Source organism: Mugil cephalus, chromosome 4 (genome assembly GCF_022458985.1).
Source record: "Mugil cephalus isolate CIBA_MC_2020 chromosome 4, CIBA_Mcephalus_1.1, whole genome shotgun sequence".
Classification (NCBI taxonomy): domain Eukaryota; kingdom Metazoa; phylum Chordata; class Actinopteri; order Mugiliformes; family Mugilidae; genus Mugil; species Mugil cephalus.
The window spans coordinates 17,554,569-17,570,228 of NC_061773.1; the positions used below are offsets into that span (position 1 = coordinate 17,554,569).

The 15,660-nt window shown below is 41.2% G+C and overlaps 1 protein-coding gene across 3 annotated transcripts in view; it reads right to left on the reverse strand.

The window, feature by feature from the left end:
- The window catches only part of chd6 (chromodomain helicase DNA binding protein 6), a 111,411-nt gene that overhangs the window by 37,028 nt on the left and 58,723 nt on the right, over positions 1–15,660 (reverse strand). For all 3 annotated transcript variants that reach the window (XM_047582317.1, XM_047582318.1, XM_047582316.1), the window contains exons 5-14: positions 12,413–12,566; positions 11,438–11,587; positions 10,501–10,566; positions 10,277–10,338; positions 7,202–7,319; positions 6,371–6,457; positions 6,117–6,254; positions 4,122–4,243; positions 1,977–2,220; positions 566–742 (exon numbers count right to left, since the gene is read on the reverse strand). In XM_047582317.1, the coding sequence (XP_047438273.1) occupies positions 566–742; positions 1,977–2,220; positions 4,122–4,243; positions 6,117–6,254; positions 6,371–6,457; positions 7,202–7,319; positions 10,277–10,338; positions 10,501–10,566; positions 11,438–11,587; positions 12,413–12,566 (1,318 nt within the window). The remainder of the gene's footprint in view (positions 1–565; positions 743–1,976; positions 2,221–4,121; positions 4,244–6,116; positions 6,255–6,370; positions 6,458–7,201; positions 7,320–10,276; positions 10,339–10,500; positions 10,567–11,437; positions 11,588–12,412; positions 12,567–15,660) is intronic.

Below are 15,660 nucleotides of genomic sequence, written 5' to 3' on the forward strand. Positions count from 1 at the left end.
ATTTTCAATGTAGCACTAAACTGGTGAAGATGGAAAGGTCGAAAAAATGAAGCAGCACTTTTTTTTTTAAACTCCAACTATTACTGTCACACTGCTATTGGCAGCAGTTTAAATATGAATAAATATGTCAAAATAAATGACACTGTTATTGTCCCTGTTTCTTCATTTAATCTTGAAAACATTTAATTCTTTTTTTTTTTAATCTCCGAGCTGTAAATTTCCACAGATTTCCACATCAGGAGGTAGTGCTGACACAGGCTTAATGCAAACTTGTTTTACTACTAGTGTGGGATTATTCTACAATATTTACTCATCATCACAGTAAAATAATCCATCCTTAGTCAATCTACTGAATTAATTCCTCTCTCAACCAGTAGAAGATGTTGTGAAGATGTGACTATGCATGGAAAAAATACCGTTTTTGGTCATGCCACACAGCCCTATATAGGACCTTCTATATTTATTCAAACAGAGGTCATTAAAAAACAAGAGGGCACTAACGTGTAACAGCTACATGCTAATAGTGCACGTTTTATTCACCAAACACAACTGCACACAGACTGACCAGGTTCATGAGTTTGAGTCCCTCCAGCAGTTTGCAGTTCCTGTTCTTCAGTCGGTGGGCTTCGTCGATCACCACGCAGCGCCAGTGCAGCTTCTTCAGCTCCGGACAGTCAGCCATGATCATCTCAAAAGTGGTGATCACCCCGTGAAACTTCAGCACACCGGGAATAGTGTTACCCTGTGAAAGAGAAGAGGGAAAGGGTGGTTACCTTTAACATCTCAGGAGAACATCACAATCAGAGAGCTCTGATGTGTGTCCTAATCTCCTCTATTCCTGTTCAACGCAAAACTATAATCATTAAAATCACATGGACTCAAGGACAAACCTTCCCCTTCTTCTACGTTTAAATATTTCAATTAAAATGACAAAAAGCACCCAAAAATTGTAAAACTGCACAACTTTAGAATTTTGTGGGCGTGACCGAAATTAATATCTGCAAGGAGGCAATTTAAAAGCTGAATGATTAATGATAACCTTACTCTGTATTCATCCACGGCAATGGTAAAACACTGAATATTTATAGCAAGCAGTCAGGAAGAGAGGAAAAGGTCATCCTAAATAGCTACGCAGCCAAAACGGTCGACTATGAGCCTTCCTGACGTACGAATTTCTACGGCAGCTGGCGATTAGAGGTCTACTGTGAAAAAATGAAGAAAAAAATAAAAGTGAGATAAATAACTAACGGCCGATCCCCCTGAGAAAAATCCCTCTGGACATAGGAGGGATGTAGAAGATGGAAAGACAAAGAATATTTTTCAAGATGAGCTCATCTTAAATTAAAATAGAGCCTGGAAGCCTGTACATGATAAAAACCAGAACCTGTCAAATTTATTACTGAATATTGAAACTGATGTCATATTTCAGTCTATCACCTACAGATCAGAGGAAGTGAAATGGAAAAAAGATTTAAGAGTGATTTTTTTCATGATTCTGTCTTCTCAGAATTCCAATGAGAAGGTTCCTGAAAATATAGAGAATTGTCAATAGAAATCTTAAAAGTATAAAGAAAAGTATAAAAAAAATATATATACAAAAAAAACAATCATTGCAATTTCTTGTAGCTCAAGTTCAGACTTCTTTATATTTTCTACTTCTATATATTTTCTCCAAATTCAAGAATATTCAAAAATAAATTCACAAATTCACAAATAAAGCAGCAAACCTTTTACATGGAATGACAATTGATTGATTGATTGTCTTTATTTTAAACATGTACTTAATGAAACGAAGTAAAAAAAATAAAAGTATGGTTTTTCTATTGTGAACCAAGGATCTTCCTGGTTTGCTAGCGGATAGACAGATAGTCAGTGATAGACAACAGACGATTTAAAGACCAGACACCTACCTCCTACCTACGCCTTGTATCGTCATGTTTGTGTATAAAAACTTCCCACAGCTGACTGAACGTTACCTGCGGGTCCCTGTAGAACATCTCATACTGCAGGATCATCTGCCGGCTGATCTGGGAGCCGTGGTACACGATGACGTTCATGTGAGTCCACGTGCGAAACTCCCTCTCCCAGTTGGTGATGGTGGACAGCGGGGCGATGATGAGGAAGGGGCCGCGGATCCCCATGCTGAAGATCTCGTACAGGAAGGTGATGGACTGGATGGTCTTCCCCAGCCCCATTTCATCTGCCAGGATACAGTTTTTCCTGGAAATAAAGCAGAAACAATGACAGTGTGAGAAAACTGGACTTGATGATTTGGTCAGGATTCATGTTGTCCTCAGTGCAGAGAAATACCATCAGGGAGGCGTATGATTGACCTCAAATGTATTCTGCACCAGGACAAAGAGCTCAAACATCAAACAAACCCAAACAAGAACTGTCTTCTTGATGGCATGGCCCCCACAGAGCCCTGATCTCAACATCATGGAGTGTGTCTGGGATTACATGAAGAGACAGAAGGATTTGAGGAAGCCTACATCCACAGAAGATGTGTGGTTAGTTCTCCGAGACGTCTGGAACAACCTATCAGTCGAGTTCCTTAAAAAGCTGTGTGCAAGAACCTAGAACGTAGGTCTTAAACGGGGGGTCCGTGGAGGTACTGCAGGGCTGGTTGCAAAATCCTTGGTTGATTAGACCTTTTTTATATGTATTTTTTAAATACACATTAACATGAATCCAACATATTTTAGTTCAGACCTTCACTCATTCAGCGCACAGTTTCATAGAGAGCGTCACACTAGACCTGTCAATCTAAACTTCCTGTACACAATAGGCCCCGCCCCTATTGCTGCTGAGCCAATCAACATATGAACCTGTGTGCTATTTGAACAGCTTAATACTGAATGCAAAAAGATGATAATAATGTCTATTTAGAAATAACACTAGGGCGAGTTTAATATAGAACACATGTAGCAGGTAGGGGGGTCCCTACTTAATCTCTCCATCATTTTGAGGGTATTTGGCCTGAAAAACATTGAAGACCTGATTTAAAATTCTCTTCTATTCTATATTCTATCATTTTGTTAATTGAAAATAAAACTGTAACTGCACTCATATTCTATAGTGCATCCGACAACAACAACATTTGACAATTTGGTTTTGACTCTATTTACAGTGCAGCAATTATGTGTGGGTGTTTTCGTATTTTTACCTTTTTGGTGGATTTTTATTCTCATTTATGACGCAGTGTCTTTCACATTAGAGAGAGAGGATTGACTTCACCTTTAAAAGGCGCTTGACTTTATGAAATGAAGTTATAAAAGGTGCTCATACCTGTGGTAGGTGTGCACTTGTGTGTTTGATGTCCACATGAACACTTGAGAAATGTCAAGTGCTGACTGAGTCATCTCCATTTCTCCACCTTCGACCTATTTAACGCCTGCAAATTAGTGTCAATGTTACGAGCAACACCGTGTCGCTGCTATTACGGTTTTCCAGTTTCAAAGTCCACATTTGCCACCACTCTGTCAGAGTCAGTGTCGACCTCCGGGCAGATGTCAGCTTGAAGCGTAAAATACAACTGTGTACAATGTGTGGACGCACTATAATACCCCGTACTGAAGTAACTGAGAGCATGGATAGCATGGATACATTATAGTAGTAGTGTTCTGTTCAGCTGGCTGAGATGTTTTTCATTGACCTGTAAATTTTGTTGATCCTCCCTCAAATTAATCACGTTACCTGTGTCATACAGATTCACATCAAAATAACGACTCTCCTTATGTCACTTATGACCCACTAGAAGAGTGTGGCAGTTTATTTATTAGCAGAATTTTCATTTTTTTTCCTGTTTTCTGGACATTTCTGTGCTGCAAACTTTTGGGCAGAGGGCGTGTAGCTCTAGTTCAATGACAGAAAGTCTGATGATTGACGTGGGGTTTTGCTCCGGAATGTTACCACTGTTTTGTTCTTGCTAACGCCGCTCCCTCTCTTCATTCAAGCCATTGAGGCTGATCGACCACCACTGCTCTCTCACTCTCTTCGTCTCATTGCGTCAGGGAAGTACGGCAACGTTTGAATTTTTTTCTTTAAAGAATAATTATACCTCTAAACCCCAATCAGTGAAATTATTCCTTATTGTTCCAGTCTTTTTTGTCTTCTCTCACCTGTTGTACCAGTTGAACAGGAGCCAGTTCATTCCCTCTAACTGGTATTCTCTGAGCTGGTTTCCGTTGCGGTAATCTCTGGACTGCTCCAACTTCTGCCATTTGTCTGGAGGAGGACGTTCCTGTGATAAACACAGACATACAAAACATAAATATATTGTTCTGTAGTTTAATGCTCACCAAACAAAATGTGACGCTGCTTCAGTTCAATTATTAAATTAAAGCGGGACTACCTAAAACCTATTCAATATGAACTGAAACCTTTAAGAATATTTTATCCAATCACTTGTGAAATTTTTATATTTATAGGTAAGTTAAGGTGATTTTGGATGTGTTATGGACAAATATGAACTCAAGTTGTGCAACAGATTAACGCTGCCACGCCATAATAAGTGATAATACTAGATTTGAAAAGGTGCTATAATGTACTCTTGTATGCGTGAGAAGAAAAGACTGCAGATAATAGCTGGTATTTAGGCAGCCCATTTCTATTCACAATCCTGCAAAATACATGTATATCCAGAGTTAGGAGTTGGAGTTTTACTACTACACTGCACGGTGAAGCACAGATGTGGAGAAGATGCAGGTTTTTAGAACAGAGGATGTCTCACATCAGTTTGGTAGTGACTGAAAATTTCCATTTTATGTTTAAAAACAAGCACAAAAAAAAAAAAACTGTTGGAGCAGAAGCTTGAGGAGAAAGAAAGCCACACAGCACGTGTTTCCACTTATTAGGAGGACCTGAGATTAAAAGCGAGTCTGGGATGGTGACTCTGAAGGAGTGTGGTTGTAGAGGTGGGGGCTGTTCTGCAGAAAGGATTGGCGATGAAACATAAAGTCATAACCGTGATGTATGGTTTGCCCCCATTTCTATGATCTTTGAGCCCACATAAGCACAAAATGCAAATGTGTTTTCTCGCTGTACTTCATATCTTTTCAGAAAATCTCAGCTCGAAAAGAAAAAGGAAAAAAAGCTCATCGGAGTCTGTTGATGCTTTTAAGAATCTCACCGTCACATCCCGAACCAGAGCCAGCCAGTGAATAAAAAAATGAAGAAAAAAAATCAATACTGGCCAACATGATGTCAGACTCAATAATGAAATTTACAGAAACAGGTCTTGTTATTATTAGTCTTTTTAATGTAGAATGGAAACTGGTGACGTCCACCTTTTTACTAGATTTGATTGAGGTGAGTTGTGTTGTCTTCATATGCTGGATGGTGTGTATCATGGGCCTCACAGACTCAACACAAACTCTGAATCTCTTACTCGCTGTTGTGTCCTATATTCAAAAACGAACTGGTCTGCTTTATGAACCCGAGTCACTGGTTTTTATTCACAATTCCATTCTTTGCATGATTCCTACATATTTATCTTCTCTTTTAAGCCTGAAATGGAGAAAATACAGTCTCCGTTCCAAGGACATTGTGCAAATTGTGGTTCCTAAGGTGCGAACTGAATTGGGAAAGACGGCTTTTAGGTTTTCTGCTCCTGCTGCACGAAACAACCCACAGTCTAATCTCAAACCGAGCGAGTTTAAAAAGATGGGGAAATCTGTTGAGTCCTGTTTGACTGTGTTCTACCTGAGTATTTCCACGTTATGCAACCCTGTGATTTTGAGTTATGTATTCATGTTAATTCTTGTTGAAACTGCGCTGCTGTCACTCTTGGCCAGGTACCCCTTGTTAAAGCGATCACTGAGCTCAAAGACACAAACGTGGTAAGACTACATAAAGATAAAAAGTGAAGGGTAACAGTAACAAGTTAGATCTACGAACGCAGTTAAATGTTAAATTATTTCTTGGTTTCATTTTAAGCATTTTCAAATGTTTCAAAGGTTCCTTGTGCTATGTTCTTTTCCAACCTTTCCAATATCTCTTCTCCAAACCTTGTTTGTCTCACATTCACTCCCCTGCGTCAAAGCACTCCATCAAACTGCACCGTCTTCTCCATCATCTCCATCTTCTCATCACCCTCTGTTGTGTAGTTCACTCACCATGTGTCGGAGGTCTGGCGGCAGTTTCTGGATCTCCTCAAACTCTTTGATCTTCTCTGGGTCCAGGTCCTCCTGTAGCTCCCACGTCGCCTCCTCATACGACAAACTGCACCACTTGACGAGGTAATGGGTCACCTCCTGCAACGACGCACAGAAACACACGGTGTGTCCTCCAGAGGAGACCGAGCCTGCACCAAAGCTGAGGACATTCAGTAATAAATGCTTTCAAGCACTGCCGTTTCGGTCTTATCTACCTCTCCAGTCTCAGTATCTGTGGTAACAGCCACCTCCAGCACTCTGTCCACCTCTACGTAGTCTGGGTTGAACAAGTCCTCGTCGGGCTAGAAAAAGTGACAAAGGCAGAGGGGAAGGAAGCAGGAGTTGACGAGGTTTTGATTATTAATCAGGTGAGGGATCGCTACAGTTAAAAATTACCATGAAAATACATAAGAAAGTAGAGAACACATAGTTATTCAAAATTATTACTGCTTCTTATCAGGAGTTTTGCTGTCATTTCTTTCTTCTCTGTAAGTATGGCACCTAGACAATAGTTTAACAACCCTATCCTCTGTTGGAGCAACAACTGACTAAGTTATTGCAATATCAAAACCACATCTTCAAGAGACAAAAGGAATAGTACCACATGTTTACCACCCCTGAGCCCGCAGCAATTTTTCAGAAAACCTTCAATAGAGGCCAAAAGTGAAGTCTGACGAGGTCGGCCACAATGAAGATTAAATTATGCCATAAAGGCCAAATTATGCTTCTGTGTCAAAGTGTTGCCTGGTTACAGCATGTCGGAGTTAACCCGATGACCTTTAAAGCACCTTCAAAGGCGCTGCAGCACCACTGGATGAATGTGTTTTGAATTACCAGGCAGCGTGGCTCATTCATTATACACATAAAGTCATCACATTTACATTTTCCTAATCACTCTCTAATGGGTGACACGGCTTTTGTAATGGCATAGCGAGGCAATAACACATGCATCTGTCCAGCACGACGAGGAGATTAACATTAGCGCTTTCTTTCCGGTCCTGTGCAGTACACGAGGACAGCAAACAGTAGATGATGGTGACAGTTACCTCAGTGAACAGGTGTTTCATCTGGGCCTGTTTGGTCCTGAAGCGTTTAATCTTCTGGTGGATTCTGGGATCTTTCTCTAGTTCTTCCAGAGTGGCCCATTTGCAGTGCAGGTAGGAACTGAAATGAAATAGCAAAAGAAGGAAAGCGGCTTTTAACATGCAAATAAATACATGAATAAAATACTCTGTTAAAGTTCAACACTCAATAATGAAAAAGACCAGTGGAAGCTGTGGATTATTATTATTGTAATAAGCCCATAAAGCACGCTAATAAACCACATTTTTTTAAAGGTCCCATATTATACATTTTTTCAAAAATTTCATATAAGTGTCAGAGGGCCAACATCACTGTTTTCAAAGTGTATCACCCCAATTTCAGCCTTGGTTCGGAATTTCAGCCAGTCAAAAAGTGTCTCTAGTAAGCTCTAATGAGAACAGGCTGCTTCTGTGTCTGTACCTTTAAATGCTAATGAGCTGCGTTTGTACACGCCTACTCCACGCCCCTCTTAGAGAGAGGATGGGAAGAGAGAGGAGGTTCCTGAAGAAGTTCAGACGTTTCTGAATGGTTAGTTAAGAATGTGTGACTTAGTTAGTTCGTATGTATTGTTACAGTTGCTACCATGTGGCTAACGCTAGTTTCCACTTACTATAAAGCTAACTGTTACAGTGCGTTGATGCAGCCAACAACAGAGCAACGGCTGTGCTTTGCTAGTACCTTTGCCATGTGTATTTGCGAGGGTTTGCGAGGAGAAAAAAATGGCGCTCATTAGGTAATATTTTTTTAGGGCGGGGTCATCTAACAGGGGGTGGGTCAGAGGCAGTATCCACTACTGGTGGGAGTGGTTATTTCCCCGTGTGACGTCAAGAGGGGAAAAATCTCAAATATGCCTGTTTGAGCACACATTCACTAAAAATTGGAGCAAGCGAGGGAAGTGACAGATTTTTTACACTTCTGGGGCCTCATACACATATTACTGTTGGAAAACCTTTATAAAGGGAATTTTGCATAATAAGAAAACTTTAATGGTGAAGAAAATGTCATAAGAGAAGAATTGTATCAGTTAAAAACAAGAAGTTGAGTAGACAATGAAGCCATAAAACAAAACAATAGGAAAAAACGCAATTTTGTACTAACCAGATAAAACAATTAATCAATTATAATTGTGAAATGAGAGCAATTAAAAGCAAGAGAAACTATCAAACAAGTAAATAAGGCAGGTTTTCTAAACGGAAACTGAAAAAGAATCTCAGTAGTTGACAGCTGGTCAGTAGTGGAGAGTCCAGGTTTGGTCGCCTAGGTAACCCTCATATATTTCCCACCCCAAATGTTGCGTGTACGTAGACGTCTTCTTGCCATCAAAGGTTTCTATTTTTTTCCATCTCATTCATCTGATCCAAGCCTGCTATTACCATGGTGAACTTGGTGGTAGTAACCAAAAGTCATGGACAGTGTGTGCTTGTGGCAAACGTTTGGGGAGCCGTGTTTGCGCCATGTGAATGAATCTTAAGGCAGAACAGATGCTGTCACCATGGTTACGGTGTGACATGTATGATTTAATGCATAAACCACGATCTATAAATGTCACTGCAGTGTTCAGAGTATTGCAGTGTGCAGTTCCTGCAAACTGCCCACGCAACAACTTGTGCATTTGATAATGCATTATGTATAGTAATGATTTCTACAGCACAAACACTACATTTTTTCTATGACTTTACAATTTGTGAATACATCATTCTAAATGAACTGGTAGCAAAGCTAAAATCAAGAAAACTATGTTTTATTCATTGCCCCAGTGGCTAAATTGCTATAATAAAAAAAAAAAAAAAAAACTAATATGTATGTGTAGTGCCTTTCTAAAAGACCCAAAGCACTGGGGAAAAAGAAATATTCTCCAGAGACACCTGGACTGGGTGGAGGAGCCGAGCGACAACAAACATCACTGACTTCAGACTACTGCTGGAAAGAAAAACTTACAGTAGGAGAAATCAATGTAAACACATTAACTGAACGACTCTAATAAATTCAAATCAAGACAGCATTGCTTAAAATTTACGAGGGTGACTTTTAACACCTCTGAGGCTGCACATGCAGACAGTGACACGCAGGACTTGTGGGTTCACAAGAAGGGATTCTGAACATCTGTGGCTCAGAGACGAACCTGAAAAAGTAGCCTGTCTTAGACTTTCAGGTTGGCGTTTAGTCATTCTGAAAATCAACCACTACAAAACTGGTCTGAGCCAGGAGAAACATGGTTTTGGTTTTGGATCGTTAAAGCATCAGAGATATGGGAGTTGTCAGTGGAGTTTGGAGGAAAAAATCTTGTTCTCTTATATTTCCAGCAGCATCAAACACTCAACAAGACACAGCAGGAAGATTTACTTTGTCTGTGATCAGAATGATTTTAACCAGGCTGGAGAAAAATTGCCCAAGTAAATGTAGCCAATGGCCTGACATGAAAACCATGGTGCACTGCTGATTCAGACTCTACCTGCTTCTCTTTCCCATAATGAGCACAAAACAGGCAAAGGAAAGTCTGCACTGTCATATAAGAAAGAAGCATTCGGTAGCACTTGATACATTTGGTCGGTATAACAATTCTTCCCTTAGCGGACACAACTTAACGACAAAAATGTCGGTTTTTATCAGCGGTTGTACAGACTACTCGATTAGTCCGTTTGTCGACTTCACTGCTGGGTCATGACGCTTTAAGCGTCGTGTCGATTAGTCACTAATCACCTGACATAAGAACGGAGAAGATGAGTGAGTCATTGCTATTGCTGGTGAATTTGAAGTTATTCAATGTTTAGCTGCAGTACATGGAAAAGGCTCCAGAGACATAGTGCATTTCTTTTCTTTTTTTTAACCCGTCTACACTATCCCATCTGACGACTCACTGTGGAGTACTATTAAATGCTATTGATTGCCGAGTTGCAGTTTTTATACAGGCTATACATATCTGAAGCACACAGTGCGTAGCCCATGAGGAGCTGAGGAGTGAACTTCACAGAGTCGTGCAACCCCACATTCATATTGCATGACAATATATCTATGAGCAGATATGAAGAGACACTTACAAATTTCTGTACTTGACATAGAACTCCTCCGTATCGTCCACTTGGTCCTCAGATGACGAAGTCTACGGACGGAGAGAAAGACCAGATTATTAAGAGCAGAGATCTGTAGGGGAGTACACTTCACAGCGCGGAAGAAAAAAATAAGACGATAGATTTATAATCCAACAAATACTGAATTCATTCATGTTTCGTATGTGTGTGTGTGCGTCGGTTCTCTCCTTCACCTCTTTCTTCACTGTTCTCACAGATAGAATTTTCTCAATGATGTTGGCCTCGTCCTCAGGCGGTTCCTGAGAGAGAGAGAGAAAGAAAATCTGAAGATTAGCTATGAGGGTGAAGATAAGTTCACGTTGTGTTCATGCAGCAGCAGTGCCATAAAATCGACACCCAATTCAAAGCCTTAAGGGAGCACCGCAGTCCTTGATTCTCAAAGGTTTTGAAATAATGCCAATAATTTAGAATGTGTATTATGCAAAATCAGGTCAATAATCCATAGACACTGCATCAGGCTGAGAGGTGCTTGTTCTTCTTTTTTGTGTGAGTGTAGAATAAATATTAGTTAAAGTACGGCAATGCAACACGTTTCAACAGCAGCACAATGTTCTGCAATAAAAGCAGAAAATTATAATCATCCTGAAGGCAAAATTAATTGCACGGCCGTTCGCCTTAAACTGCTCCGGACAAGAAGACGCAACACGAACACTAAAACTAAATCGGTGAAGTCAAATCGAGACTGACAGTTTTTATCGACACGCCAACAAACGTTTCGGTGGAGATTTGACAGACAAGTCTCCACAGAAATGACTTTCTTTCTACTGCAGTGGATAATCTAGACTATTCAGTTTCAGTTTTTTTTAATGTGATTTTATTTATTATTTGCTTTGAAACCATGATAGAGTGGCAAGAGAAAAGAAGCACTGAAATTTGAGAGGAAAGAGGAAGAACTGTGTGGGAGTCTGTGGCCTTGTTAAGAACTTGGCTCTCCCACTTGGATCACCCACTCGTTCATTCTTTCAGAAAAAAAAAGACAGAGCCGTCTTTTTCAGTGACAGCCAGAATCAGAGGCAGCGGTATAACTGAAGGTTAAGGTGCTGTCATTTTAGGGCCAGACGTGAAAACGGGTAGTTGGATACTCGTGATCGGATCACTCAGAGTGCTTACCTCGGCCTGCCACGCCAGAGCGGTGGCGTTGAGCGCCGAGATGCGACCAGCTCCGAGGACAGCGATGGTCTCTCCATCGTCGTCGACCACCTTGAAGTCCATATCTTCGTTGTATTTCCTCCTTTTGACTTGTCGCCCCGAGCGCCGCTTCTAAAGAAGGAGAGAGGAAAACAATCAGCCAAAGAAAACAGAATCAGAATACTTAGGGTTAGGGTTAGAGGAAAATGTTTTGTTGCCGTTGCTCCCATAAAGCGACAGCTGCGATCTATAGAAATAGATTAAAATAACAACATAAAAAATATATAAAACAGATATAAGATGCATGAAAAGAGAGCCAATAAAGGGATGAGAACAGTTTTGTGAAAGCCGCGTCGACGTGTTAATTTACACGATGACGTTGATGACCTGCCCATCACATTCTGATTTTGTCACTGGGAGACCTGTCAGACTGCGTCATTGTAGAAGCTCCAGGGCTGCGAGCAGCTCAGAAACAGAGCAAAGTTTTGGTCTATTCCCAGGTGAGGTTTTTGTCCATTTTTTCAATCAAACAAATCAAATGTGCTGTTCGTTATTAACCCTACGTCATGTTCGGGGAAAACGCACCAGGGAATCTTGATGTGAACTGCGCATGAGTGGCTGTGTTTATATACAAAAAGTGTACATATGATGGAAGGCTACTAGAACGCTGACGTTATGCTGCACGTTCATTCATCCTGTATTTTCAGTCTTATTCCAAACTACTGCCGGCTACTGCTGTATATGTAAAACTAGTTGTCGAGTTAAGTAAAATGCCTTGATGTTTTTGACAAGTGTATTGTTTCTATTTTACGCCTGCATTATAACAGCAAACCTTTCTACCTTTTGTCTCTCAGGCTGAAACTGACACCTATGCACCATATCATCTATTTACTATCATACAGTCCAGCTGTGTCACCCGCTGTGTCTGGGCTCCATCTAGTCTCACTGTGCACTCACTGCGTTATCCAAGGGATCCTGGCTGTCCTCCCCGCCCATGTTGAGGGCTGACATTGAGGTAGCGTCGTCACTCTCCACCCCCTCCTGGACAGCCGGCTCCTGTTTTCTCCTCTTCCCCTTCTTCTTCTTCTCCACCGGCGCTGCGCCAGGATCTCTGTGTGGGGAGGAATTCTGATCAGTGATTAGCAGCTCCGAAGCATCAAGTCAGCCACTGCAGGCTTAACTACAATCTGGGGATTTGTGCACTTGTGCAGGGGAGGTTGAGAAAGTTATAATATACACCGATCAGGCATAACATTACGACCACTAACAGGAGAAGACCTTCTCCATTAGTGGGAGAGTAGTGGTCACGCCTGGCTCTTAATAATCTCGTATAACAATGATCCAACTCACTGATCATCCTCATTAATGTCACTTGAGTGTGAGCAAAGAAAAGAATGAGAAATAACAGAAGACAATTAATAAGACACACATATGCTAATCAGCCACAACATTAAAACCACTGACAGTAGATAAAATAACATACAATACAATAATGTTCTCCTGGGTAACTTTTGAACCTGGCCTCATAGCAATGACACTAAAAATGACACAAAAATGGGTTAAGAACAACTCAGAGAACAGTTGTTGACCTGGTCTCCAAATTCACTAGATCCCAAACTGATCACGTATTTGTATGATGCACTGGAACAAGACTGATCCACAGAGGCCCCTCCCCTCAACCCACAAAACCCATAGGGCCCCAACTAATAACATTTTGATGCCAGACACCACAGGGCACCCTCGGAAGGCAAATGTTCATGAATCTGATGAGTCTCAACTGTTTCAGAGGCACAAGGGATCAGTGTACAACCGCCACAAGATTGTGAAACGCGTCTCAGATTGAAAGTCGCCACGACTGACAGGGTGAATCAAAACAGAAGAACTGAATGAAAAATCTGGGTGTTTCCTGGTTTACAGTGGGCCCATGAAAGTGCTGACTAAATGACATATTTGCATATTTGTGGCATAATCATCTCCCTTTCACAGAGAAAGTCACAGAGGACCATTCTCTAACAGACGATGAAATGTGATTAGTCATCCCCAGCTTTGTTCACGGGCATTGATGTGATCAATTCAAAGTGGATGGGACTACAGCGAGCATGGGTGTCTGGATAACAACAACTAGCCTGGGATCTGAAGCAGGAACGGACAAAGAAATACGCACATCCCAGACAGATACTGACCGGAAAACTTCGCTAATTATCAGCGGAATATCATACAACCTCATATAACCTCCTCAATCAGAGGAGGCTGGAAGGGACTTTTTTTTAACCAGATTGAAGCAGAAGGTGTAGATCTCTGATGATCTGTTCCAACAGAAATAACATTATATCGTTTCACTCTGGTTGGAATAAATCCATAAATCCATGTTTATGTGCATACTTGCCTCATGTAGGAAAAGCATTATGTGATAGGACAAGTTTATAGTAGGGGCAGAAACGTAGAGGGTGCTCTTCACCCTGCTCACCCACTTGGACTGTGTTCCAAGCTACAGCACCAACCATGTCGTCAAGTTTGCAAACGACAAAACTGTGTTGGGCCTCATCACCAACAACGATAAAGCTAACTACAGAGCGGAGGTGAGCCTACTGGTGCAGTGGTATAAAGACAACAATCTCATCCTCAATGCAAAGAAATCTAAAGAGATTCTTGTTGGCTTCAGTAGAGGTCACACCCCAGCGTCCCCTGCTGACCATCAGAGGTGCTCCTGTGGAGTTCCTGGAGGTGCACATCTCAGAAGACCTTTCCTGGACTATCAACACAACATCAATGGCCAAGAGGGCTCAAAAACGCATCTACTTTTTATGCAATATGCGAAGAACTCAAGTCCCACCCCACAGCATATGCTCGTTCCACCAGGGCACCATTCAGAGTGTCGTCACTGGCTGCATCATTGTGTGGTACAGAGGCTCCACTGCCTCCTGCTGAAACACTCGAAAGACACTGCACAAATAGTGAACACAGCCACCGAGAGCCGAGATCATCGGTGCCCCTCTGCCCTCCCTCACGGACAGTTTCCACATCCACCTCACTTGCAGACCCGTCAGCATTGCCGGTGACCGTTCCGACCCCTTACATCCCCTCTTCAGCCTCCAGCCATCGGGGAAAAGGTACTGGACCTTCCGGGACAGCTCAACCAGACTGTTGAACAGCTTCATCCACCAGGCTGTCAGGACTGTCTCCTAAACACCGCACAAGCTGCTTTCAGTCGAGATAAGACACTTTTATAGCTATTTGTACAGTCTTCATGCATATATTTAGGATATTTTGCAGAACGATCATCTGCTGCAATCTGAACATCAGAACCACTGTAGCAAAAACAATGCTCATTCTGTATGTATGTCAATAATGATGTGTATTCTAGATAAATTCTTGTAGCTACGGTTGTATTTGCCTACAGCAAGTTTTTCTTTTCATCTTTTCAGCAGTAGTCTGAAAACTGTGATGTTTTTCTCAGTTGTCACTGCTGAGGGACGCTCAGCTTCTCCAGCCGGTCCAGGTATCTCTGGAGACTATTTGATTTTTTTTTCCCCAGCACTTTGAATCTTTTAAAAAGGCCCCGCACAGATGTATATATTAGTTTTTTTTTATGATAGCAATTTATTCACTGGGGTACTGAATAAAACATAATAAGTTTTCTTGATGTTAGCTTTGCTACCAGTTCATTTAGAATAATGTATTCACAAATTGGAAAGTCACAGAAAAAGTATAATGTTTGTGCTGTAAAAAAAAAAAAATCATTATTATACATAATGCATTATCAAATGCACAAGTTGTAGCGTGGGCACTTTGCAGGAACTGCATGGTGCAATACTCTGAACACTGCAGTGACATTTATAGATTGTGGTTTATGGATTAAATCATACATGACACACCGTAGCTATAGTAACAGCATCTTTTCCGCCGTCTTTCCTATTACCAGCGGTGCATGTGGTGCATTAAGGGAACGATAATTTCCTGAAGTGTCAGTAGTATACAGCACAACACGTCTTCACTGACACCAGGAGCCCCAAATTCGTTTCATTTTGTCATTTCATTACTATAGATTACTGCACAGCTGTTCTTAAGGTGGACACTTAAAGCTTATCACAGTCAATGTTGTAATATGCAGACTAACTGAGGGCCTCATTGTGTTTTGTCCTACTTATTGAAGAGCTTGCTTTTACCTGGTGAGAATAATACAAGTCAAACTTAATGGGTGTTCG